Source organism: Drosophila melanogaster, chromosome 3L (genome assembly GCF_000001215.4).
Source record: "Drosophila melanogaster chromosome 3L".
Classification (NCBI taxonomy): Eukaryota; Metazoa; Arthropoda; class Insecta; order Diptera; family Drosophilidae; genus Drosophila; species Drosophila melanogaster.
The window spans coordinates 18,047,453-18,072,324 of record NT_037436.4 but is presented as its reverse complement, the minus strand read 5'-3'; the positions used below and the strand labels follow the sequence as shown (position 1 = coordinate 18,072,324).

Sequence of the window (24,872 nt, the reverse complement as noted above, 5' to 3'; positions counted from 1 at the left end):
TTGTATATTCACATTTTTGTAAATTCTACAGAAATTATAATTTTTAAAAAATTGGTGAAAAATTGGAAAACATGCTTATAGTCAGTAAGTACAACCTTCCAAATGATGACAGCTTGCGCGAATTTACAGTTAGTTCTCCAAGTGAGGAGTACTTGGTTCTCTCTCTCAATTGGAATTCGCTAAAATTCCCATCCCCATCAGTTTTGCACCAGTCTTGCGTTTGGCCTTCGCTCTCGAGGGTATGGGGTACCTGCAATGAGAAATCAACGGACTATAACCGATTTGCCATTCGAAGTGCTCGATATCATATTTAGTAACTTACGAAATCTAAGGGACAAACTTCGACTGGCGCAGGTTGATGATTATCTGGGAAAAGCGTTTTCGTACCACAGCCGCAGTGATTACAAGAAGTTCTCACCAAAAATACATTTTCCCGTTCGACTTTATCGAGTTCTGCTGGCGAATTGTGGCCCTTCCATTGTGGAATTTACCTGTGGATCGGACACCTGGAGCGATCTGTTGGCCAAATCGATTGCGAAGTACTGTCCCAACCTGGAGTCGGTGAACATCAGTGCTACATTAAGAAATAGTCACAGTCTTCAATTTTTTCTATTGAATTTGGCGAATTCTTTAATATCGGTCGAACTGAAGCTCAACGATAGTTGCCAATCGCCGAGGATACTTAATGCCGTCGCCGAGCTGAAACACTTGAAAAAATTCTTGTATGAAGGATACATTGACCGGGGAGGTAAGTCATTTAGGAAAATAAATCGAATTCCCAATAGTGTTATATTCTCATTTCACTCGGCCTTAATGGGTTAAATGAGTATACATAGAAGTAAATATAATACGATAAGCTGCTGTTTATATTCAGGCTCGGCCGATATCAAACGGTAAATTTCTTTTTCCGCTTGACGATTATCAGATTTCTGTCCGTCTTTGTTTTCTTTTGTTTTGACTCCCGTTCGGCTAATTTAACATTGTAAATTATAATGTTTTCTTTCGTTTTTAAACTTATTTACATACTTACTTGCATATATTTACCGCTGTTGTAGCGATTATAAAATAGTAAACTTGTTACATTGTTGTCCACATTTTTCAGTTAATCAGCTGTGCAAACTGGTTGATCTGGAGGAGCTGCAACTCATCTATCAAGGTAGAGGATATAGATGCAGAGCAGTTAATCTTCTTCAAATTTGCGGAAATATGACAAATCTTCGGCGTTTGACTGTGAGCAATATATCGATATCTCAACCAGAAAGCTTCCATCCCATGATATGGCCAAACTTAAAAGATTTGAAAATGCAAAATTGCGAAATCTCCACAGTGATGCCCGATTGTCCCAAGCTGAAAACCTTATATATCAAATTCTGCAAATGTAGAATCAAAGGATATGTATGCAGTTTTATTTTGAAAAACGGCAATAATATCGAGGAAATCGATGAAAGCTGTGAACCGGCACCATTTGATGGCCAGAGTTTCCTTCAAGTCATTCGAAGCTGTCCAAAATTGCAAGTGTTGTCCACTCAAATGGGGGGTATCAAGATCTACCAAGCTTTTGTTACATCCGTAGTGGATATTCTCAAGGAGACTGCATCAACGCGAAAAGAACCCTTCGAGCTGATATTGTACTGCCGAGACAAGCTTAGATGGTTTCGACGATTTGTGAGTGGAATCTACAATATGTTTACTTTACATACACTTTTCGTTGTTAATTTTCGTCTTTCAGTTACAACGGACTTCTAATCCTGAAGTGATTCATACGCTTTACCTGTACAAGTTTTAAGGACTGGCAAATTGTATATCAGAAAACACAAAACAATTAATTATAAATATATTTTAATTTTTATTTAACCTGTATAGAACGATTGTACAATTTGTAAAACTTAGAAAATATTTGATTTTTATTTTTTAAATTGTATTGAATTAGAACTGAATAACAATAATTGCATATATCTATCTAATGTTACTAATATAAATTTATAAATTTATTTAAACTACATTAAACTTATAATATTTATAAATAATTTCACAACTTACGATGTGATGTCACTTAACTGAGAGCTGGAGAGTCGGAATATGTTCATACGTACGATTCGGTTTCTCTTATTTAACTTTTCTTTCTCCCCCTCTCAATTGGATTTTAGCTAGCCGATGCTCTTGCTGCAGTTTTCAGTTCGCAATTAGCTCTCGGGCTAAAAGCTTTGCGATGGAAAACCAGCGGACTATATACGATTTGCCGATCGAAGTCCTCGATCTCATATTCGTGGAACTACAGAGTCTTGTGGATAAGGTGCAACTGGCACAGGTGCATGAAAAGCTGGGCAAAGCGTTTGCGTACCACAGTCGAAGTGCCTTTAAGAAGCTCAGCCCTTTCTTTGGAGTAACTCAAGAATTGTGGTTGGTTATTGTGAGCCTATGTGGATCGACTGTTGAGGAATTTTCCAGCAGACAAATTTGGAACACCCCATGGAGTGATATACTGGTTGAGTCGATTGAGCAGCATTGTACCAATTTGAAGTCGGTGAGAATTGATGTGTTCGAAAACAATTGTGACGGCGTGCGGTCATTTTTGTTGAAAATGAGTAAATTATTGGTATCAGCTGAACTTACTATATTCACGAAAGATCCGAAAAAGCTTTTCGATTCGGTCGCAGAAATGGCTAATGTGACACAATTAGCATTGAGGGGTAATATTACCGAAGATGGTAAGTTAAGTATGTTAGTGATAGCCCAATTTAAATACAAAAATATTATCAATATTTTCAATACTTTTCCATATACACATTTATACCCTAAGAAATTGTTGAATAACCAATACACTCGCTTTTTATTTAGTCTGCCAGATTCAGAAGTTAACTGCTCTGGAGGAACTAGTGATCGATTATAATAAAAGCTTCAATCCATTTTTACCTTTAAATCTTCTCGAGATTTGTACACCACTTACGAATCTTCGCTCCTTGACAGTACGCAACATAACTATAATACCCTCAGAACAGCCGCATCCTTTGATTTGGCCAAAGCTGGAGGATCTCAAAATTAACGACTGCGAAATTATTACGGAATTGCCCGATTGTCCGAAGCTAAAAACTTTAGACATGATAAACTCCAACTGCTACATTGAAGGCCTTCTGTTTGGGTTTATTCTGCAAAATGGAGTGAATATTAAAAAGATGAATGAAAATTCCAATCCACCTCCATTCGATGGAGATAACTTTCTCCAAGTTCTTCGATCATGTCCAAAGTTACGTGCATTCTATACACCAATGAAGGCTATTAAAATTTACCAAGCTTTTGTGTCAGCCATTGTTGAAGTTCTCAAGGATAACGGCGTCAAGAAGGAGGAACCTTTTAAACTAATTATTTACGCTCGTGCAAAGTCAAAATGGATTCGTCGATTGGTAAAATAAATAACAAATAGTGGGAAGCATTATTTATTTTTTTTTTTTTTAAGATTCCAAGGACCTCAAATCCCGAGTTAATAGATTTAAATTATTTGTATGATTTTGCGTTTTAAATATAAATTTGGGCTCCCATATGCCATATGTTATTTATAGATTGGCCCAAAATTATCAAGATTATCATGAAAATAATGTTAGGATAATACCAAAATATATATGTATGTTTCAAAAAATTCTATATTGATGTTGTTTTTTATCATTTTGGAGAAGTATATAAATGTGAGTATATATTCGTCGTTTAAAATATATATTAATTAATATATACTATTAAGCAAAAGAGATATCACCAAATATTTAAAGCAAAGCCATGCACATGGAACAATTTAAACAATATGACTAATACTCGAGCAAATCCAAGCCCCACACGAACTTTGAACTTGCGCCTGAACTTGAGCGCCATACCCATCCATTTCAATCTTGTCCTTTCCATCCAGGAGTGCGTGTCAGGTGCAATGGACACGAGTCCCGCGCAGGTTCAACAACATTGGCCGCAAATTCCGTGGCTTACTCATCAGGTAGTTGGGCGCTGGTAGCCTAAAGTGGGAGTTTTTGGAACAATGATTCAACTTCAGGTTGGGTTCAGGTTGGAATAATACAATAGAGGTGAATAATCTAAACTTGTTCACCTCAAGCATGACATCCTTTATTTAAATATACTTCCAAAAAGTGGAAGATTGTGTATATATTAATAAATTAATTTATATTTGTCCTGATTTTATGTTACAAAGAGAAAAAAAAATAAACAAAAATTCTCAGATTATCGATTAGCAACGTTGTAGGGATTTTTGTGTGGCTGCAATGTCGAAAATTCCCATATTTTCAACGAGAGGAGAAGCTCTAAGGGTGACAAGGGGATAAACTCTTGCTAAACCCAAATATTGCCACTGAGTCACCGACCCGACGCCTGCTCCTCTGCCATAAATAAGGAGAAATACTCCCTCCGGAGCTCCTTGTCTCCTGCTCTGCGGGTCCCCATGAAAATTAGTCTCAATGAACCCTCTGGAGGCGAGTGACTTATAGCACACTTTTGGCCACGTTAACGCTTTGACTTGGCCGAATCAGTTCAATGCACGCACATTGACCCAATAATTGGCCCAGGCCCGAAATTTCATTTTGTTTAGTTTGTTTAGGCTATGTAAATTCGGACTTGCTTTATTCGCTCTGGTCAACAGTTTTACTAATTGGCGTAGACAATGTTTTTTTCTATGTTTAATTGCGTACTACTTTTAATCACAGTGAGTGTCTGCTTAAGTAGAAAATGTATGGAAAAATCTTTTATTATTGATACAGAATGCTTGCTAAAAAATATTTTCTATATGAACCTCATTACGTATTATACCCAATATTTATTATTCAAGAATATATGTTGCTGTATTTATTCTTTGCGAGTTGCTTCTAAAATGCAATCCTCACATACAAAATGTATCAATTGTTATAAATAAAAGTTAAATTTACATATTTTAAAATATTATGATGATAACATTAAAGCGTGCCAAACATTTGCGCATTTTAGTTCGGATCTGGGCAAGGACTTGTTTCTGCTGACCTTTTAATGACCATCGGTGCAATGTCGAATTTTAGCGACCGCGTGAGTGTGGGTGACACGTGTGTGCCATATATCCTTGCACTGCATCGGTTGCATTCAGTTTACAATTTGTCAAGGAAATGCAAAAGAACTGCAGTGTGCAGCCCTGAAATTAATCCGCTTCACCCGGTACCCACTATATTTGTTTTCTCCCATGTCTGCCACCTACTACCCAATGTCATTTACAGGAGCTTTACGCCTGCTTCATCGAACTGTACAGTAATGTTTAACAATGACTGACAATTTTGTAAAATGAGGGGTAAGTGAAAATTCACTTAATAGAATTGTAGTATTTAAGCGTTGGATGGAAAAATATTTAAAATGGTGCCCTCTATCATACAATTTATATTAAGCAATTTGAACTAGTTGTTTAACTATACTGAAATTTTGGCTTAGATATGCATCATAAGGTAATACAGGAACTTGTATCAGTCTATAGTGGGCATCACTGCCTTCCCCACGCTTGGGACCTTGGCAATGAGGCACTTCCAGCCATGGATCCGAATACGAAACCGAACCAGAGCCAAGGACCCGACTTCGGATGCGGAAATGCGCATGCCTGCGTGTCCTTGCCCTTGGTCCTTGGTCCTTGGTCTTCGCCCGATGGAGCAGTAGTAAGTCTCGTAGTGCCCCTGAAAACTCTTTTAACCTTCGTGCAGCCGTGTGGCAAGTGCATCGATGCAGCTCGCAAACATGCGCTTTTGCACATCCGCTCTATGCAGAGAGAGAGAAAGAGAGACGTTTTTAACTGGATTCAGATTGGGTTGACGGGGGCATCCTCTTAAAAGGACCAAGGGTGGCGTCTGGTTGCCCCTGCCACGTGTCGCCAGTTGCAAATTTCACGACGCTGTCATTGACCATGGTATTTGACCACTATTGTATTAGGGCTGCCAGGGCCAGTGTCTCAATGCAACGCCCTCGTTGCATTTGGAGGTCCTCAAGGAGACAGATTCGGTTCCAAAATGCCCCAGAAGACTGAACCTGAATTGGCAAATGTCTGCAGTGGTATTTGCAAGGTTAAATTACATTTGCTATAGTTTATTTGTACAGTCGTTAAAACTTAAAATAATAAGCATCGATATTCCATAAAATAAAATAGTCAATATGCAATTTCAGAGTTTCTATTAAAAAATTATAATAGTGTAGTCACGGGGGGTTTTCTTGAAACGCTGTCCGGGAACAGTGATGATAAGTTCTTGAAAGTTAATCCCGTCTTGTCAACAACAATGGCAAATAAGAAAATCAAGGTTACAAGATGCTGTTCCCTTCAAACCTATCCCACAGCGTGAAAGACAATGAAAGCCAGATCCATAAGAGTGCAACCCCCGATGCTGGCTAAAATCGAAGCTCATAAAGGAAGTATCTCTGCCTGGGACCGACCTTACCAAACAAAAAGTAGCCCATCGAGTGTCTAGGAAACCGCTTGTCCTCTTACTCCTTTCTCGCCTTTTCTGCTTCGCGGCCCTTTGATACCCACTCGCTTTCCACACCCCAAGTCCAAGAGTCTGAAGTTTGCTTTCATTTCGTTGCCCGAGGGGTTGCAACTCCAGACAGACAGGGACCGACAACCAGGATCAGAAAACCCGAGAAATCCACCCACTCGCCGACTTTTTGCAATTATTTTTAATTTCTGTGCTACGACAACTCCCGGAATGCCAAAACTTTGCAACCCCAAAAGAAGCACGCAAAAGGGGCAAGTCACTCCAGGCGGGAACCACGATATGTACTACTGTACACGTCAGAAACATGGAAATAAGCTTGGAAAGCCCGGTACAGGGCAACTTGAAATGTTGCGATATCGAGATCATTAATTTGGCCTGTCTAGTTGGATAATGATTATTTTATTATTTCTTTTTATTGATAGTTCATCATTTAATGAGTTCCTAAAAATTTTAATATAGGTTGGTAGGGATTTTTATTTTTTTCCAAGCTAGTAGTAAAATATATTTGGGTTATTAAAGGATGAAATCAACACACACCTTCCATATGTTCCACATGAAAACATCAGCAAATTTCTAAAAAATTCTTTCTAATTTAGCTAAACCAAAAAAAAATTAACATAATGCTCTAAAGAACTTGTTTAGTTGTTTAATTGTTTAAATAATTTTTCAAGTTTCAAGATTTCAGATTTCTTAAACTGAAAAATTAGCATGATTTCGATTTCTTTCTAGCGGGCATCCACTGTGGCGACGTACACGTCCGCGCCTGAGTTCCATGTTCGGCGTCCATTGCACCCCCAATCTGCTTTGTACATTGACTTCTCTGCTCCGCTTTGTTCTCTGCATTCGCTGCAGGTTCTGGCTCTGTCGGCCTTCCGCTCTGCTCTTTCTCTCTATCACTCTCTGTAATGGTGATGGTGCTCTCCCTTTTCTCTCTCTGTAGCCACTGTGCATTCCCATACCACGACCTACCTTACCCACACCCACAGTGCGCTGCCGCTGCACAACTCCCGCCCAGGCAGCGCAGTCGGCGTCGACGGCGACAGCGCAGTTCGTTTTCATATTGAAAGTAGAATTTTTCACTTTTGCGAAAATTTGCAGTCCAGTCTCGGTCTGGTCTCAGTCATTTTGAATACGTCATGTGGAACGCACCGTCACCGTCGCGTTCCGTCCTCTGTCGCGCTTTTCCTCTTCTGCGCAATCGTCTTACCAATCGGCGGTTAACTTTCGTTTGTTAGCACCAGAATTCGATCGGGACAAATAGCAATCCTCTGAATGCAGATACAAAAAGTATCTGCGTGATGCGTCCGAATAAGTGGTGAACTCTTTGTACGTGAATTGGATTAAGGCAGAGTTGTGTGAGTTTTGTGTGCCAATTCGATGCTATATAAATATCACAAGTAACAAGGGAAGCACAAGGACAGTCTTTTCAATCACAATCAGAATAGTGCAAACAATTGCCAAAGTTTAAAATTTTAAGCTGTGACAATATTAAATACAGAAATATCTATAAAAAAATATGGTGTAACATATTATTGTGTGCAAGTTAACACTCGTCGTCATTGAAAATAATTCAACTAACAGAAATCCTTTATATATAGGATTTGTGAAACTGATCTATCTTTAAATAGAAAACTTATGCTTAAACTCATGAACCATTCAACAAAATTCACTTAACTGCGCATAACTGAACGATGTTAAGCATATACATATGTATAAGCATTATGTGACTCATGAAAGCATAAAAAACGGTCAAATAATATCAAGAACGAAAAATGTGCATAGAAATGCTCTCAAATTGTTTTAAAATAATAAACGAAGCAAAAAGTAAAAATATAAAATTTGAAATAGTTGAACAAAGGTTTGCGAAGTACTTAACAGTTCATACAATCGAAAGCCTAAAAGTTAAAAGTAAATTAAAAGCAGGTTGCTAAACTAAACAGAACAATACGAAAACCGACAAACATAAGATAGAAAAGTGATCATTTTATATTGCACAAAACCATGTATAAGGGTCGCATGACCTTTAACTCTCGGATATCAGGCGTAACTAAGTCCTCAATTAGATGGTTAAATTTATTGACCAAAAAAAACGAACTCGAAAGCACTTATCCTTCCTGCTGAATAAGCTCCTTTTTTGGACCCATTCCCCGGCTGTCTGACTCATTCCACTCGGATGAAACTCCGTCTGGAGTTGCAACCCTCATTAGAGGCGAGCCACACCCCCTGCAAACAGAACGCAGCCCCACCACCCAACGCCCCCTGGCAACTCCGCTGAAATGCAGAGACCCCAAGAAAACAGAGGAGGAAAGCTAACAGGGGATCTGCAGCCCGTTAACAGAGCGCTGCTTGCTCAACTGTAGACGCCCTGTTAGACTCGCCTTGGTGTGGGTGAACTTGAACACACATACACTCACGTGCTCTATTTCTCTCGGCGCTCTCTTTTTATTTGCACTGCTCTCTTGCTCGATTTATTCTATTTCAAGTTCTTATTTTGCAATGCAAGTGTGTGCGATGTCGTTCAGTGTTAAGGTCAATACATTGCCGCCTCGTGCTGTGGTGTGCGTTTTTGATTGTAGTCTGTGTGTGGGCTTGCACTTGAAGAAAATGTGTAATCAAAGTATAATTTTTTATTTAACCGTAACGTTGATTTTCACTTAAATTTACTGTGGCTAACAACATAGATTTAATTATTATTACTAACCAATTTTTTTTAAATTAAATAAGATGTTTGAAATCAATTAAACACAACTATGTATGTGATTGCAAAATATTCGAATAAAAGCATCATTTTATTAAAAGTTTTATTAAAATAAATTGTTATATTTTAAAAGCCTGTTCAACATATACACTCTGTCAAATGGTTGCAGCTCGTGAGGTTGCATTTTGTTTGTTGATTACGCTGCTATTGAATGTTGTCATGCACACGCGAGTGCACACACTTGCACGCCGAGTGTCATCGCCTTTGCTCGTTTGCAAATAGCGGTTTATTCGGCGCCTAGCGTTTGTATCTCCGTACATTTTTCTGGAGGTCTCCCCCACTGACGTTTGCGGAAACTTCCGCTATATGGCCGCCATCGAATAGACAGGGAATTGTGGGGCATGAGGCATCATCTCATGGCGCTTGGAAAAAATATGCATTTGTTTCGCCAATGCCAGATGATTGCTCTGATTTCGTGTTATAGACAGGTGAAAGTAAGCGATGTTGATAATACTTCTTATTAAGTATTAAACTTTTGATGCTTAGTGATAATGAAAATGATAAATTTATTAAATTAAAGTTATCTGTAACAAGACTAAAGTAGAACAGCCTTTGTTTTTATAAATTTATGTTCAGATAAAATGTTTGTAGTCACTTTTTACAGGATGAACATTCAAAAACTTTCAACAAAACATAAAAGGCCAAGCCCCAACCCAAACTAATTTAATTTTATGCGCAATATTCCCTTTTTTGGCAATACAGCTCCATTCATCAATTACGAGCAGACCCCGAACCTACCTCAATGCGTAACCCTGCCCTTACCCAGAGAAAATAACCCAGTGTAGCCCAGACCAACCGAAAAGCGCAACCCCACGAAAATCTCTCCACACGCACATTACTCATACGCACTGAAACACGGAAGTTGAGTCCCGTCAAGTGAAACCCCAAATGGGAAGCGAGCAACCCCCGAATAATCAACCCTTAGCCACAAAAAACTCCAAAAACTCCCCCTTGAAACTGCCCCAGTCCAAATTTTGTTAACCCCCATCGCAAAAAAAAAGTTTAGAAAAATCCGTGTGCGTTCTTCTCTTTTGGCTGGCTCATTCGCGTTTATTTTTGTTTATTTATGTTTTGCTTTTCGTATTCTTCACCTCAGCTTCCTCGTACGCAGTCGCTCTCTCTCTCCGAGCCTCTCGCTTTCGAATTCTTCCCATCTTTGCAGTCGGATTCTCTCATTTTTCATACGGTTTTCACTTTCATTGTGCAGCTTTTTGCGCGAGAACCGACTCGCTTTTTTGTCGCTCTTTTCTGGTTCTGTTCTGGCTTTCAGAGCTTTTGCTGTTTCAGTCAGAGAAAGTACGGCCAACGCAACGGTTGCGAATATATTCCAACCTGTCGCGATTCTAGCAAATAAACAAAGCCCCACTGGCCGAGCAGAGAGTGAAAATATAAGGAAAAAATATATTGAAAAATATTATAATAAATATACATATAGTGTCAATAAATCGGGGAAATGTGCAATAATTATGGGAGCTCGCCAAGGTCCCTTATATAAGCGATAGCCCATTGTCAAGGGCGCCAAGTGTTTTCCACATTGAGCCGTGGCCGTGGCCGTAACCGTGTCCGTGTATCGTGCTCGTATCGTATCCGTAGCGCCTCGTGAGCGTCCTTGTCCTTGTGCAGGCCGAACAGCTGCTTGGGTCCTATCCTGTCCTGTTCCGCCCCCTTCGGCCGCGACCTCGTCTTCGTCCTTGTTCTTGAACCGCAGTCCTCCAAAAATATCCGCTGCTACAGCAACTCCGCCCTGAAAACGACCTTCCCGTGCGCCCAGCTGTTGCTACCGACCACCCACTCGAATTCGACCCTCAGCTGTTGGCCATACGATATACGAAAAAGAGGAGAGAAGTTTGCTAGCATTAATGTCAGAAAATCGGAGATATCGCTAAAACAGCTGTGCGATTCCTACGAAATCATTATATTCGTCATCCTTTCGCAATGTGCTTCAATAAGTTGTTCCTAATAAACAAATTCACTCTGCGATTGCCTAACACAAAGGTCAAATGCCAAAAGAGACAAGTGTAAGAGCCCAAAACCACAAAAAATAAAACAAACGAAGTAAATCAAATTGAAATCAAAGTGAAAATTCCCAATGAATGAGCTTAAAGCAGTTAAACAAACAAAATTTAATAAAAAGTGGCCCTTAAGCATCCATTTAAAGCTCACACAACACCACTAAACAAACACAAACCAATATACAAAAAATCAACTAATTATATTTTTCTAGAGGTGTTTAAAAAAGAAACAACTACTACATGGAAGTATAAACACGGAAATCTAATTAAAAACAAAGTGAAAGAAGTTAATGCTCAGGTTAAAAAGTTTATAACAAAAAAGGCAACAAAAGCGTTGTGTTTCATGTGCAAAATCTTAAGAAATATCTATACAAATAAACACATATATTTTTGGAATAAAATTACTGATACTAATCATAATAATAAATCTTGTGAATCGTGTAACTTGTTTAAAATAAAAAGTAGTGTAAGCAGTGAATATATATTACAATTAAATTCATTTATAAACAAACAAAGATTAAACCTTATACACACGTAAATACGATCATTAAATATATATATTCTTATACACGATACGATTTTAATCAATCAATACATCAATCAATTCAGCAAACAATCGAGCGATATACTTCAATTTGCAAAAAAGTAAGTGTTAAATATAAAATTCTTAATCAATTAAAGATAATGTAATCCTTATTAATCCTTATTATTTTGAAAGTAATCACATTCTTTAAGGAGCTATACAAAATATGTGATTTTCGATGTAATTTTAATAGGATTAATCCCTTTCAGCTACTTCAAAGAAATACCTACAAACATACTCAGACGCTGCTGTGGATCAGGCGTAGCATAAATCAGCAAACAATAAGCCATCAAGTATTATTAGCAACTAAAACGAACTCAGACTCGGAATCAGCCTCAGAAATCTCAGCTCGAGATCATCAAACTTAACTCAACTTAACGCAACTCAGTCGAACTCATCTCATCGTCAACAGAAGAAGCCTCAACCAGAATACAACAGATACACGTATATATTTAGACATATGGTAATGATCAAGCAACTGTGGGCAGGTATAGGAACAACGCTAAGCTAAACGTAAGGACTAAGGACAACAACAAATTCTCTAGATTACAATAGAATACAGAAGAAGAGGACAACTTTTTCATGCAACTTTGAAGGCTGACAAAACAAATTTTTGATAATCCAAAAGCAGAAGCGAACAAATTACTAAAAAACCACAAACAGCAACAAAACACGCGTTAAGAAGAAGAGACTGATTTTAAAATAAAAGAGCTAGGCAGCGGAAAGGATAAAAGGCAGCAGAAGTGAGGCAAAAGTGATTAAGGATCAAATCCAATTAAAAAGAAAACAAACAAACGCAACTTTCCATACAACATATTTAGAATATATATCTAAGAAACATTGATATTTTTGAGCGATTATCCCTTCTTTGATATATCATGTTGAAGAAACTCAAATGCATGGAGGCGGTCCAGGCAGCAGCGGCTGCAACATCATCCGGAGGATCTTCAGGCAGTGTTCCGGGTTCCGGTTCCGGATCTGCATCGAAACTGATCAAGACCGAGCCCATTGACTTTGAGATGCTGCATCTGGAGGAGAACGAACGGCAGCAGGATATCGAGCGGGAGCCGAGCAGCAGCAATAGCAACAGCAATAGCAACAGTTTGACCCCCCAGCGATACACACACGTGCAGGTGCAGACCGTGCCACCACGCCAACCCACAGGTCTGACCACGCCCGGTGGCACCCAGAAGGTCATTCTGACTCCTCGCGTAGAGTACGTGCAACAGCGAGCCACCAGTTCCACAGGTGGTGGGATGAAGCACGTATACAGCCAACAGCAGGGCACTGCTGCATCGCGATCCGCTCCACCCGAGACCACGGCCCTACTGACCACCACTTCGGGCACACCACAGATTATCATCACTCGAACCCTACCCTCCAATCAGCACCTGTCGCGCCGTCATTCGGCCAGTCCCTCCGCCCTGCACCACTACCAGCAGCAGCAGCCGCAGCGTCAGCAATCGCCGCCACCGCTGCACCACCAACAGCAGCAGCAGCAGCAGCATGTCCGCGTGATCCGCGATGGCCGGCTGTACGATGAAGCCACGGTAGTGGTGGCTGCCCGTCGGCATTCGGTGTCGCCACCACCACTGCACCACCACTCCAGATCGGCGCCCGTGTCTCCGGTGATCGCCAGGCGCGGTGGTGCTGCCGCATATATGGATCAGCAATATCAGCAACGGCAGACGCCACCGCTGGCACCACCGCCGCCGCCTCCACCACCGCCGCCACCACCACCGCCACCCCAACAGCAGCAGCAACAGTACATCTCCACTGGTGTTCCACCACCCACGGCAGCGGCTCGGAAGTTTGTGGTTAGCACCAGCACGCGACACGTTAATGTGATCGCCTCCAATCACTTTCAACAACAGCAGCAGCAGCACCAAGCACAGCAGCATCAGCAGCAGCATCAGCAGCATCAGCAACATCAGCAGCATGTGATCGCCAGCGTTAGTTCTAGCAGCAGCTCATCGGCCATTGGATCAGGCGGCTCTTCTTCTTCGCACATCTTTCGCACGCCCGTGGTTTCCAGCAGCAGCAGCAGCAATATGCACCATCAGCAGCAACAGCAACAGCAGCAATCGAGCCTGGGCAACTCGGTGATGCGGCCACCTCCGCCGCCGCCTCCGCCCAAGGTCAAACACGCCTCCAGCTCCAGCAGCGGCAACTCGAGCAGCAGCAACACCAACAACAGCAGCAGCAGCAGCAACGGCGAGGAGCCGTCTAGCTCGATTCCTGATCTAGGTAAGTCGCCTCCGTTCCAAGACAAGTCACTCGGACTGTTAAACTAGCCACCCGTTGACCCTGACGGCACTTGTCGATCGCTTTATGGTCGGATAAAACGGCCGGCAGGTTCCTACAGTTCCTAATACGAAAAAACACAAATACAGGCACACTAAACTACACAAGCAGTTTTTGTTTTTATTTGCTTAAGATTAATCGAAATTGCAACACCAAATGAGAAAGTATACTTATCAATACCACGGATACCGGACAAAATAACTTGTGTTTAGTGTCAGATTAAGGGTTTTGTCTATCAGTGGTAGTTATCACTAAATAATAGCTAAATGTAATTCAATAGGAAATATCAGTTACAACATAATTAATATCTCTGACATCTGTAGCTTAGTGTAAAAGTGGGACGGACAAGCTTAGCATGTAGGAAATTAAATATGAGTCAGACAGCAGTTAATATGGCTTTATTTGTACAGTTAGTCGCTGCACATGTTACCTTTGCTTATACATATATATATTTACGGAATATATAGTACTAACGGTATTGCTGATACCATCAAAAGGTCAAAACAAATATGAGTAATTTGACTTTCTTCAACGAGCAAAAACATCTAGAATAGAATAATGAAGCACGTTTCAAAACCGGAATGCAATATTGGTATTGGGTCAATAGTGTTTTCTGTGGGGACTGCGTTTGATAACCTTTAATGGATGTGAAAGTCTGTTGAAGAATTCTTTTTAGCGTATTGTGATTACACATTTCAGTTTCAAATCCACAAACTCACTCATTGGATTACCTCATAATTCAGGATTGCCTTTTCGGAATGATATATTCGTGTATACATATACGAATCCAATCCAAACCAGTGCTGCGCCTCAAATTTTTATTTAATTATCAATTTAAATTGAAATTGTTTTCGGAGGTTGGTCAATAATCCCACCCGCCCCCTGTCATTCTCGACACACTTTTCAGCATTGCCAAGGTTGCGAGATATATGCTATATGTATATTCCTATACATATCTGTGTTAATTTTTTGTGTGTATTCAGCAATAGCCTCTCTCGCTCTCTCACCTTGAACTTCAACTGAAATAAACTTGCCGCTCTGTCTGCTTCTCTGCCTTCCTCTGACGCGATGTCTGAGTTTTGTTGGTATCGTATCTGAATCTGAAATGGCACTATATCTATATCTATATATATACATATATGGGTGAAATTGCGTAGAAATGGAAGATATGCAAAATCTGCATTGTTTGATTTCGTTTGCTTTTATGAATTACTCGGCATCTTAGCAATTTGCAATGCGGATTTTACTTAACCGCTTCCGTTTTTCAGGTTTTTGCAGTCTAGACAAGATATTCACAATTAATTGCCTAAAATACAAACAAAGGCTTATTTAATTTCTATTCAAATTTGTAATGCTTTAGCAAATTGCAGACCGCTGTTTTTATTTAGCAATTAAACATTCCTTCAAATAAGCCATTTTGTAAAATCCCAAATAAGAAGACTTTACTCGTTGAGTTTTTGTAAGAAACTGATTTTATTTGGAAATATCTTCGGTTTAAATAGGTGACATGAGAATCGCATCTTAAAGTAAATGGCCTACGCAGAGGCCTACGTAAATAGTCCCCGCCTTATCGAGGTCCCACGCTCGGGCACATCTGCCTATCTTGAGCGGCGAGGACCTTATCTGTGGTCTCCCACTAAGGGACTATTTTAGGAGGCGGGGAACGATCTCAAGTGACTGACTCATGTAGTGTGCACTTAAATTACATGTTTTTGAGCAATGCACCCATGTCGCCTTAGATAACAAAATCCTAAATATAATTTATCGCTCTCGATTCATTTACATAAGATATGAACGGAGCCCAAAATTGTAAGTCTTTAAATATATTCGTGTTCATGTGTGAACATTCTGCCAAAGGGCCAGCAAAGCTGAGATGTACATTAGTATATTAGTTGCATTTATAACAGTAGTGGACTGTATTTATTTGATATATGTTCATTTATTTTGCAACTAAGATTTCAATGGGCCTAGTTTTTCTGGCTTTTAATTTTATTGGATTACAATTATGGTTTATATTATTTTTAATTCAACAATTTGTACTTAATTAACTTATTTTAAACATTTTGCTTTTTCTATGTAGAAGTACATTTTCTATTAGTGGACTGTATATTTTTATTTGTTATATTATTTTATTGTTTATTTACTATTAATATTTATAGTACTGGCAACGGACCTGCAAAGGTTATTGCTTGCATTCTTTGTTGCACAGCACATTTCCGTATGAAATATATTATTAATACTATCATTAGTATTAAAGCAATAATTAATCCAGCATGTCCGGAAATATGATGGAAATGTAAATCTTTCAATTTTTGATGGTTCTCTTTCATAAATTTAATTTCATTATTCAATCGTTCAAATTCCTCAGTATGATTTAATATTGATAGTTTCAGCGGATCCCAAATAATCTTCGGCACTCCACTAACTTCTCCTATATAAGGTGTTGATAATAATTCTTCACTTTCGGACTGAATGTTATGGTGGGCAACTAGAATTTTATCGTCGGTTCTTGCCGTACAATATGGCGCAATGCTTAAAACTCCTTGCTGAGGCAAATCAAACAATTCAATTTGAGAGCCAGTACATTGCAGACGGACTTTTGAATTCGCAGGAACCTTAAACAACCAACTACTTTTCTTTTCTAACTCTACCCAGTAACTTTTAGAGTCGACTACTGTTTTATAGATGCAGTTCGCCGCTTTATCTGGCTTTAGAGGCTGAATCTCACATGCATTATCATTCGCTGAATTCCAGGGCCAACTTCCTTTGCATATTCTCTTATTTAGTTGCCATTTCTGACATTGATTTAATGTGGCTTCCGTCATTATGTGATAGGAATCTATCTCAAAATTATAAATTAAATATTCGGACGTTGTATGCACCATTATTATCCGATCTTCATTTCGAATTGGCACCGGAATAAGCCTGAACAATTTGGATGGATGCCTGCTAAACAGAGGCACTTTTGCACTAATGATCAATTTATCGTCGATGAATAAACCCCTGGCTGTTAACAGTGTATACACCTCCTTAAGTTCCGTACCTGACCGTTTTCCTGGAATTACTAGGTTCTCTGAAAGACTCTGCTGAATTTTGGCAATTTCTTTTTTAAGCTGATTTGGCCTGAGAATATTTGTATTTAGCCTACCGTGATTAATATCAATCAACAGGCTTATAATGCCTGCTTGAATTTTTTCGCCTTCTTCAATCAATGAGTGTAGCTGTTTCGTAATCATAAAGAATTTTATTGATTCCTTATAAACATAATAATTTTCTTTAAGAACTTCTGTCATGTTCTCAATTCTTATTTGCATACTTCTAAAATTGGAGTTAACATCTTCTGTTGTTCTCTTTAATAGATTAGAAGTTGAATCAACCACAGATGTTTGTTTTTGAATTAGTTTATCAAGGTTGTTCTGGTTATCTAACAAATTCTTCATATTTTCTTCTAATTGCTCTCTATCATCTTCATCCATTATACCAAATAAAATATGATACAAGGAACCCATAAATTCGAAAGGAGCACGCTTGCTTCTAGATCTAGACTGCATCATAAACAATTTATTGTTTTCTTCAAGTTCCGATAACTGACTTTGCATATTATCTAAGACTAGACTACATTGCTCTTCAAAGCTATGAAGTCTTTCGCAAACTTTCCTCATACTTTGTATAAGCGCATTACCCTTTGTTAACATTTTAAAATATGGATCCATTTTATAATAGATAACCAAATTCCAAGAAGTACTCACAATCTCAACATCTCCTAGCGGGTCTAGATATATTGCTGAGGTTTTATTTATTTTGTCTATAGAATATCTTGGTGCTATATCTTTAGGTAATGCGCTAGAAACTTGACAACTTAACACAAACAACAACATTGCCATAATGATTCCGATCTTGGACATTCCCGATGTCGCTCTAGTCCGTCTTTTTGGCTCTTGGTCAGCCTCATTTTTGTCAACAGACTTTATTCCTTCCAAGGGACAAATTTTAGTAATGGGTCTAGTGATATATCCTTCCTGCATCTTTACTTTAGCCACTCGGACCTTATCATCATTCCCCTTATGCACCTTTTCCACCTTTCCTAAAGGCCATCTTGCAGGATGACAATTCTCATCCTTTAATAAAACTATTTGCCCTTCTTCTATATTAGGAATTTCCTTTTTCCATTTATTCCTTTGCTGGAGCGTATGCAAATATTCACTTTTCCACTTAACCCAGAAATCTTTCTTTATTTTTTGGATAAGTCTCCACCTATCCAAATTTCCGATTTTTTCATCTTCCATTGGTTCGACTATTTCTAAAGGTGGTCTTCCAATTAAAAAATGACCTGGTGTTAAAACTTCTTGTTGGTCCTTCTCACTAACTATAGTGTATAATGGCCTTGAATTTAAGCATGCTTCTATTTGACATAAAAGAGTTGACATTTCTTCATAAGTCAAAATAGTGTCGCCGATTATACGCTTTAAATGGTATTTCATTGACTTAACTCCAGCTTCCCAAATACCTCCGAAGTGAGGTCCTGCCGGGGGAATAAAATGCCAATCAATCCTGTCCTTTTCAAGCTGCGCTGCAATCGTTATATTTTCTTGTATTGCATTAAATAACTCTTGATCTAATTTTCTTGCAGCTCCTACAAAATTTGTTCCGTTGTCTGAATAGATATTGGAACATTTTCCCCGTCTAGCAATAAATCTTCTGAGTGCTGCTAAAAATGCGTCTGAAGTTAGATCGCTTACCATTTCTAAGTGTATGGCTTTGGTGGCCATGCAAACGAATACAGCAACGTATCCTTTAAATGTTTTTTGGCCACGATTTTTTGAACATTTAACATAATAAGGACCTGCGTAATCTATTCCAGTATTAAGAAACGGGAATGTCATCGTCACTCTATATTTTGGCAAGTTACCCATTATTTGCTGAGCTGTATTTTGTTTATACCTTGCACACGTTACACATTCTCTTAAATACTTTTTCAACGAATTTTTCAACCCGAAAATCCAATACTTTCTTTGGATATAGTTTCGCATTAGGTTTATCCCTCCATGCAATGTTTCCTTATGAGCATTTTTTATTAATAAGCTTGTTAGGTGGCATTTTTCTAAAATGATTGGATGTTTAACATTAAATTCTGCATTGGAATTTTGCAATCTTCCTCCAACTCTTAGAACCCCATCCTTGTCCAAAAATGGATTCAATGACAATATTTTATTATTTGTCTTGATTTCCTTTTTGATTTTAAGGCACTTTATCTCTTGCCTAAACTGGTATTCTTGTTGTTTCTTAATAACAACTGTTTCCGCTATTCTTATCTCCTTTACTGAAATAATTGATGAATAGGCTTTATTTCTTGTTTTCATCTGCACGAATCTATTTATGTATGCTATTATACGTATAAGTTTTTCTATACTGGAATACCTTTCTATTAATTCGTAAATAGGATCATCTATTTTGTCATTTAATACCGTATTTATTAAGACAGGTTCTTCTACAGACTGCTGCCGAGGCCAAAGTTCTTTTGGGTCTGCTAGCCATTTCGGACCTTTCCACCAAAAATCACAGTTGATCAACTGGTTAGAATCCACTCCCCTGGATGCTAAATCTGCTGGATTATCCTCTGACTTAACATGATTCCATTCAGTATTTTTTAATTTCCGAATGTCATCCGTTCTTCTTTTTATAAATTTGATCTTACTTTGACCACTGTTAATCCATGCTAAGGTAATCGTGGAATCACTCCAAGCATAGATCTCCATTATATTGTCAATTGATCCTTTTAGTCTTTGGATTAATTCACTAAGCAGGTGAGCTGCACACAGCTCGAGTTTGGGAATTGTCTTCCTATTTTTTATAGGGTTGACTCTACTTTTGCTAGCTATTATATTAACATGAGGTCCTACTTTAGCATAGACTACTGCAGCATATGCTTTTTCGGAGGCGTCCGCAAATCCGTGAATCTGAATGACTGAAGAACTGTTTGAATTAATCCACCTTGGGATTCGAATATTCTCTAACAATAATAAATTTTCTTTATATTTTTCCCAATAATTTTTATCTTCTATGGATAATTCCTGATCCCATTCACTTTTATTTATCCAAAGTTTTTGAATAAAAAGTTTTCCTGAAACCGTGACTGGTGCCAACCATCCTAACGGATCAAATATTTTTGCTAGCGTTGATAACACAACGCGCTTATTTATATTTTTTGATTCATCATTACAATTTACGCTGAACTTAAATAAATCCTTTTGAGGTTCCCATTTTAGTCCTAAAGTTTTAACACATTCATTTTCGATAATATTGAGAACCTTATTGTCCCCTGTGTCCTCCACAGTGGTTAATATTTTGGAATTGTTGGAAATCCATTTCCTTAAGTTGAATCCAACTTTCTGCAATTCATGGGGAATTAATGTTATTAATTTATTAGCTTCTTCTACCGAATCAGCTCCAGTCATTAGGTCATCCATATAGAAATCATTCCTAATTATTGCACTAATAACTTGGTTTTTACATTTATCTGCAATATCTACCAGAACCCTGGTAGCCAAATATGGTGCAGATGCAGTTCCGTAAGTGACTGTGGTTAATTTATATGTTTTAATTTTTTCTTTTGGAGAATTTCTCCATAAAATATATTGATATTTTTGATCATTATTATCTATTTTAATTTGTCGGTACATCTTTTCAATGTCTGCCGAAACAACAAATTCCCATTTTCTCCATTTAATAATAATGTCAAAAATATCTTTTTGAACTCGTGGCCCAACCCACATTATGTCGTTCAAACTTTTGTTATTCGTAGTTTTTGCTGAAGCATCAAAAACTACTCTCAATTTGGTCGTAAGGCTTGAATCTCTAATCACTGCCTGGTGCGGTAAAAAATATTTGCCTTCATCACTCACTTCAATCATGTGTCCTAAATCCATGTATTCATTCATGAATTTAGTGTAGTCAACCTTAAGTTTTTCATTTCTTTTTAGTTTTTTCTCCAGATTCATGTAACGAGCTATCGCTTGTTTCTTTGAATCTCCTAAGGTGACATCCTCCTTGAATGGAATTGACACAATGTATCGCCCATCTGAATCTTTTTTTGTCGTTTTGATAAATTTATTTTCACAGATTTCAGACTCGATATCATCTTTTTCTTCTTCTTCCACTTCCCAGTAGCGATCTAACTCTTTTATTTCTATTGTTGTGGCTACAATGGTTTCTTTTCCTTTGGATTTTTTACATCCAGAAACTATCCACCCGAAATCAGTTTTTTGCCCAAGGAGACCGTCTATTTTTATAACTCCATTTTGCAGAATGTGAGTATATACGTCTGCTCCAATGATTAAATCAATGCGACCCGGTTTATTAAAATCGGGGTCGGCTAATTTAAAGTTCTTCCATTTTTTCTGATCAACATTAATCGTGTTGACTGGAAGTGCCTTCATAAGTTTTGGGAGAATAATTGCTTCAATTTCTAAATTTTTCGGAGAATTTCTTATCGAAATAACCGCTTTGTGCTTGGAGATGCACGTTCCTGTGGAAGATACTCCACTTATTTCAGTATGAGACCGAAATTTTTTCAATTTTAGAATCTGTGCAGACTCTTCTGAAATAATTGTGCTTTGAGAGCCACTATCAATCAATGCTCTTAATTGTTCAAAGCCTCCATACCTCGACTTTACTTGAATCAAGGCCGTGGCCAACAAGGCTTGACCTGTTGTTCTACACGTATTCACTTTTTCTGGATTATGACCTGCAAAGTGAAGTAACGTGTGGTGAGGTTTACGACAAGTCGAACAAAGCTGCTCGCTTATACATTTTTTACCAAACGGATGCCTCAGACATCTTAGGCAAATCCCATTTTTTCTTACCCAGTCAGACCGTTCTGCTGGATTCATTATTTTAAATTTATGGCATTGAATTAAATAATGCCCTGGTAGTTTGCAATATGCACAATTGTCACTATAATTTTTATTCTTGTTATTATTAATCATTTTCTTTACAGGTTTTACTTCCTGTGAGAATGATGATATAGAATTGAGCCTTTGCTCTAAAAAGTCCATGACATCAGAAAGTGCCTGTATTTCTTTTGTCTTTTTAACATGGCTTTCATATAAATTGAGTGATTCTTTATTGAATTTCCGAAGAATTATGTGAGCGAAAATTGCATCCACATCTTCTGGTAATTGTGCCTTTAATTTTATAATATAAATTGACTCGTTAATCGTGTCAATAAATGTCTTTATTTGCTTATTGGATTCTAAATTTAAATTTGGCATATCCATAAGCCTATTCATATGATCTGAGAATATGTTTCTTTTATTCTCATATCGCTTGGTCAAAAACTCCCAAGTGGCTTCATAATTTTCTCCAGAGCCGAGCAGTAAATGAGTAACCACATTTCTGGCTTCTCCTTTTAATGCTGACTTTAGATAATTAAATTTGAGAGAAGGACTGAGATCCTCTCTCACATGTATGAGCTCTGTAAAGAGTTCATTAAAAAGATCCCATTCTTTGGAATCACCAAAGAAGGTGGGAATCTGTATTTTAGGCAGGGTTGGTAACTCCTCCGCCTTAACAACCGTCGACATTTCAGCTTTATTTATTGTGCCACTGAGTCGACTATTAATGGCTGTAAGAATATTTTGTTTGTCAAATTCAAGTTCGCTAATTTCTTCTTCGAATAGCGAACTCTCAAAATGACTATTCACCTGTTCAATCAGGTTATCTATTTTATGCCATAAAAATTCAATTTTATTTTTCCTTATTTTAAGGAAATCTGGACTACTGTCTATTAGTTTAGACGTATCTTCTAGATATACTCGAAATTGGCCAACATTATTACGAAATGCCTGCTCTACTTTTAAAGCGTTGTTTTGTGCTATACCCTCTTTTTCAGGGTGACCACGCATTTCAAGGTTTAATGTAGGGGGAGGGTTTGATTTAGGGACAGTGTTTGATTTAGGGAAAGTGTTTTCTACCGACTCGCCCTTAATTTTTTCATTTTTATTTTTAATTTTTTCTAACACCATCATTATTAAATCATACTGCTTCGCGTTAAAATATTCATGATCGACAACGCCGATCTTTAACAAATTGCTATGATTAGCAATGAAACATTTTTGAAGCTCATTTAATTTTAGAATTTCTACATCTGTTAATGTTGGTTTTACTTCCAACTTTCTAATTTCCAAAATAATTTCGGACTGCTTCTTAAGGAATTGAATAGTCTTTTCTGACATCATTTTGAAAATTTTTTGTAATTTCTTAATATATATAGTACGTGTATATGTATTTTATATGTATTTATATATATATGTGTGTTTGGATAAACAGAAAATTCTTGTTTTGACTTAGCTGATGTCGTTGTTGTTGCTGCTGCTGTTGCTGCTGTTGTTGCTGCTGTTGCTACTGCTGTTGCTGCTTCTGCTGCTGCTGTTGTTGCTGCTTCTGCTGCTGGTAGAGGCTCCTTTGAATTTGACTTCCTTCTCTTCTTTAAGGCTCCGTCGATGTTTAAAGATGATTTTTTTTTTTGCACGTTTTATTATTTTTGTAGTCCAGTCAGATTTTTTGTTTTTTAGCCATTTATTTCGGCATTTATGCTCTTTTGGCATATACACTGCACTCTATTTATGAGCTGATTTAATGCTATTAGAGCATTTATAAGGCACTGTTTTCAGGCACTTTTTAATTTCACAATTGCTGATGTATGGCCTCAAGCACGCCTTACCACAATTTATAATGGTACACAAAGCAACCTTTAGCTATAGACTATAAGGTGCTTGTTTTAAAACATAAAAGATTCTTTTGTATCTTTTTGCTTTTTATATTTATACTCTGTTCCTTACCTTTGGTAGGGGGAAACAAGAGTCACTTATTTTTGCTACCTTTAGCTGCAAGATTAACTTAGCAATGCTTAAAGGAGCTGGCCTTTCTCTGAGTCCCTTACCTTTGGTAGGGGGAAACTGCAGAGTCGATTAAAGGCTCGATTGACCAAATGTAAAATCCCAAATAAGAAGACTTTACTCGTTGAGTTTTTGTAAGAAACTGATTTTATTTGGAAATATCTTCGGTTTAAATAGGTGACATGAGAATCGCATCTTAAAGTAAATGGCCTACGCAGAGGCCTACGTAAATAGTCCCCGCCTTATCGAGGTCCCACGCTCGGGCACATCTGCCTATCTTGAGCGGCGAGGACCTTATCTGTGGTCTCCCACTAAGGGACTATTTTAGGAGGCGGGGAACGATCTCAAGTGACTGACTCATGTAGTGTGCACTTAAATTACATGTTTTTGAGCAATGCACCCATGTCGCCTTAGATAACAAAATCCTAAATATAATTTATCGCTCTCGATTCATTTACATAAGATATGAACGGAGCCCAAAATTGTAAGTCTTTAAATATATTCGTGTTCATGTGTGAACACATTTGTTAAACCTTTTTTTAAAAACTTTTGCCTTGTATGTAGTATTTACAAAAATGTTTGAATGGCATTTGTATGCAAATTCAACTTTAAATTAATATCTGTGATTGTCACCTAATTATAGTCCATAAGAATTTTCGTTTTTTTTTTAACTTCAACAACTTGTTGGGATTTCCTTGTAGCAGTGTTCGTTTTTGATATTTATGAGAATGCTGGGGTGCGATTGTTTCATAACTTATTCACTTTCAGTTTTGTTTTGTTTCGCTTCCCCCAAAGCTTTAATTAATCAATTTGTTTATTTTTCCACATAAA

The 24,872-nt window shown here is 38.0% G+C and overlaps 3 protein-coding genes across 6 annotated transcripts in view, besides 1 other annotated feature; all 3 read left to right on the top strand.

Moving 5' to 3' along the window:
- The first annotated feature begins 201 nt into the window (after positions 1–201).
- On the top strand, positions 202–2,025 carry CG44005 (uncharacterized protein). Of its 2 annotated transcripts, none has more exons than NM_001104165.2 (3): positions 202–748; positions 1,103–1,665; positions 1,730–2,025. In NM_001104165.2, the coding sequence occupies exons 1-3, from the start codon at positions 256–258 to the stop codon at positions 1,784–1,786; spliced, it is 1,113 nt and encodes a 370-aa protein (NP_001097635.2). In that variant the 5' UTR covers positions 202–255; the 3' UTR covers positions 1,787–2,025. The 2 variants fall into 2 exon arrangements, with proteins under 2 accessions (NP_001097635.2, NP_001262003.1); NM_001275074.1 differs by having other exon boundaries at positions 1,730–1,866.
- Positions 2,026–2,174: 149 nt separating this feature from the next.
- CG44006 (uncharacterized protein) lies at positions 2,175–3,597 on the top strand. The gene is made up of 3 exons (NM_001275073.1): positions 2,175–2,708; positions 2,839–3,401; positions 3,455–3,597. Exons 1-3 carry the CDS (start codon positions 2,210–2,212, stop codon positions 3,515–3,517), a joined length of 1,125 nt encoding a protein of 374 aa, NP_001262002.1. The 5' UTR covers positions 2,175–2,209; the 3' UTR covers positions 3,518–3,597.
- A 4,031-nt stretch (positions 3,598–7,628) lies between these two features.
- Eip75B (Ecdysone-induced protein 75B) overlaps positions 7,629–24,872 on the top strand; it is a 113,744-nt gene continuing 96,500 nt past the window's right edge. The window contains exons 1-3 of one of the 3 annotated variants that reach the window (NM_001259893.2): positions 7,629–7,814; positions 11,471–11,903; positions 12,051–14,088. In NM_001259893.2, the coding sequence (NP_001246822.1) occupies positions 12,741–14,088 (1,348 nt within the window). In that variant the 5' untranslated portion in view covers positions 7,629–7,814; positions 11,471–11,903; positions 12,051–12,740. Of the gene's footprint in view, positions 7,815–10,871; positions 11,380–11,470; positions 11,904–12,050; positions 14,089–24,872 lie in introns of those variants that run through there. The other 2 variants (NM_001259892.1, NM_168755.1) reach the window with 2 other exon arrangements.
- Positions 15,564–24,562: a mobile genetic element.

Excerpts from the sequence above, each read along its gene's own strand:
- CG44005 (NM_001104165.2), top strand. The coding sequence starts at position 256 with ATGAGAAATCAACGGACTATAACCGATTTGCCATTCGAAGTGCTCGAT. Across the intron at positions 749-1,102 it reads AGGATACATTGACCGGGGAG|TTAATCAGCTGTGCAAACTG; the intron begins GTAAGTCATTTA and ends CACATTTTTCAG. Across the intron at positions 1,666-1,729 it reads TTAGATGGTTTCGACGATTT|TTACAACGGACTTCTAATCC; the intron begins GTGAGTGGAATC and ends TTCGTCTTTCAG.
- CG44006 (NM_001275073.1), top strand. The coding sequence starts at position 2,210 with ATGGAAAACCAGCGGACTATATACGATTTGCCGATCGAAGTCCTCGAT. Across the intron at positions 2,709-2,838 it reads GGGTAATATTACCGAAGATG|TCTGCCAGATTCAGAAGTTA; the intron begins GTAAGTTAAGTA and ends CTTTTTATTTAG. Across the intron at positions 3,402-3,454 it reads CAAAATGGATTCGTCGATTG|ATTCCAAGGACCTCAAATCC; the intron begins GTAAAATAAATA and ends TTTTTTTTTAAG.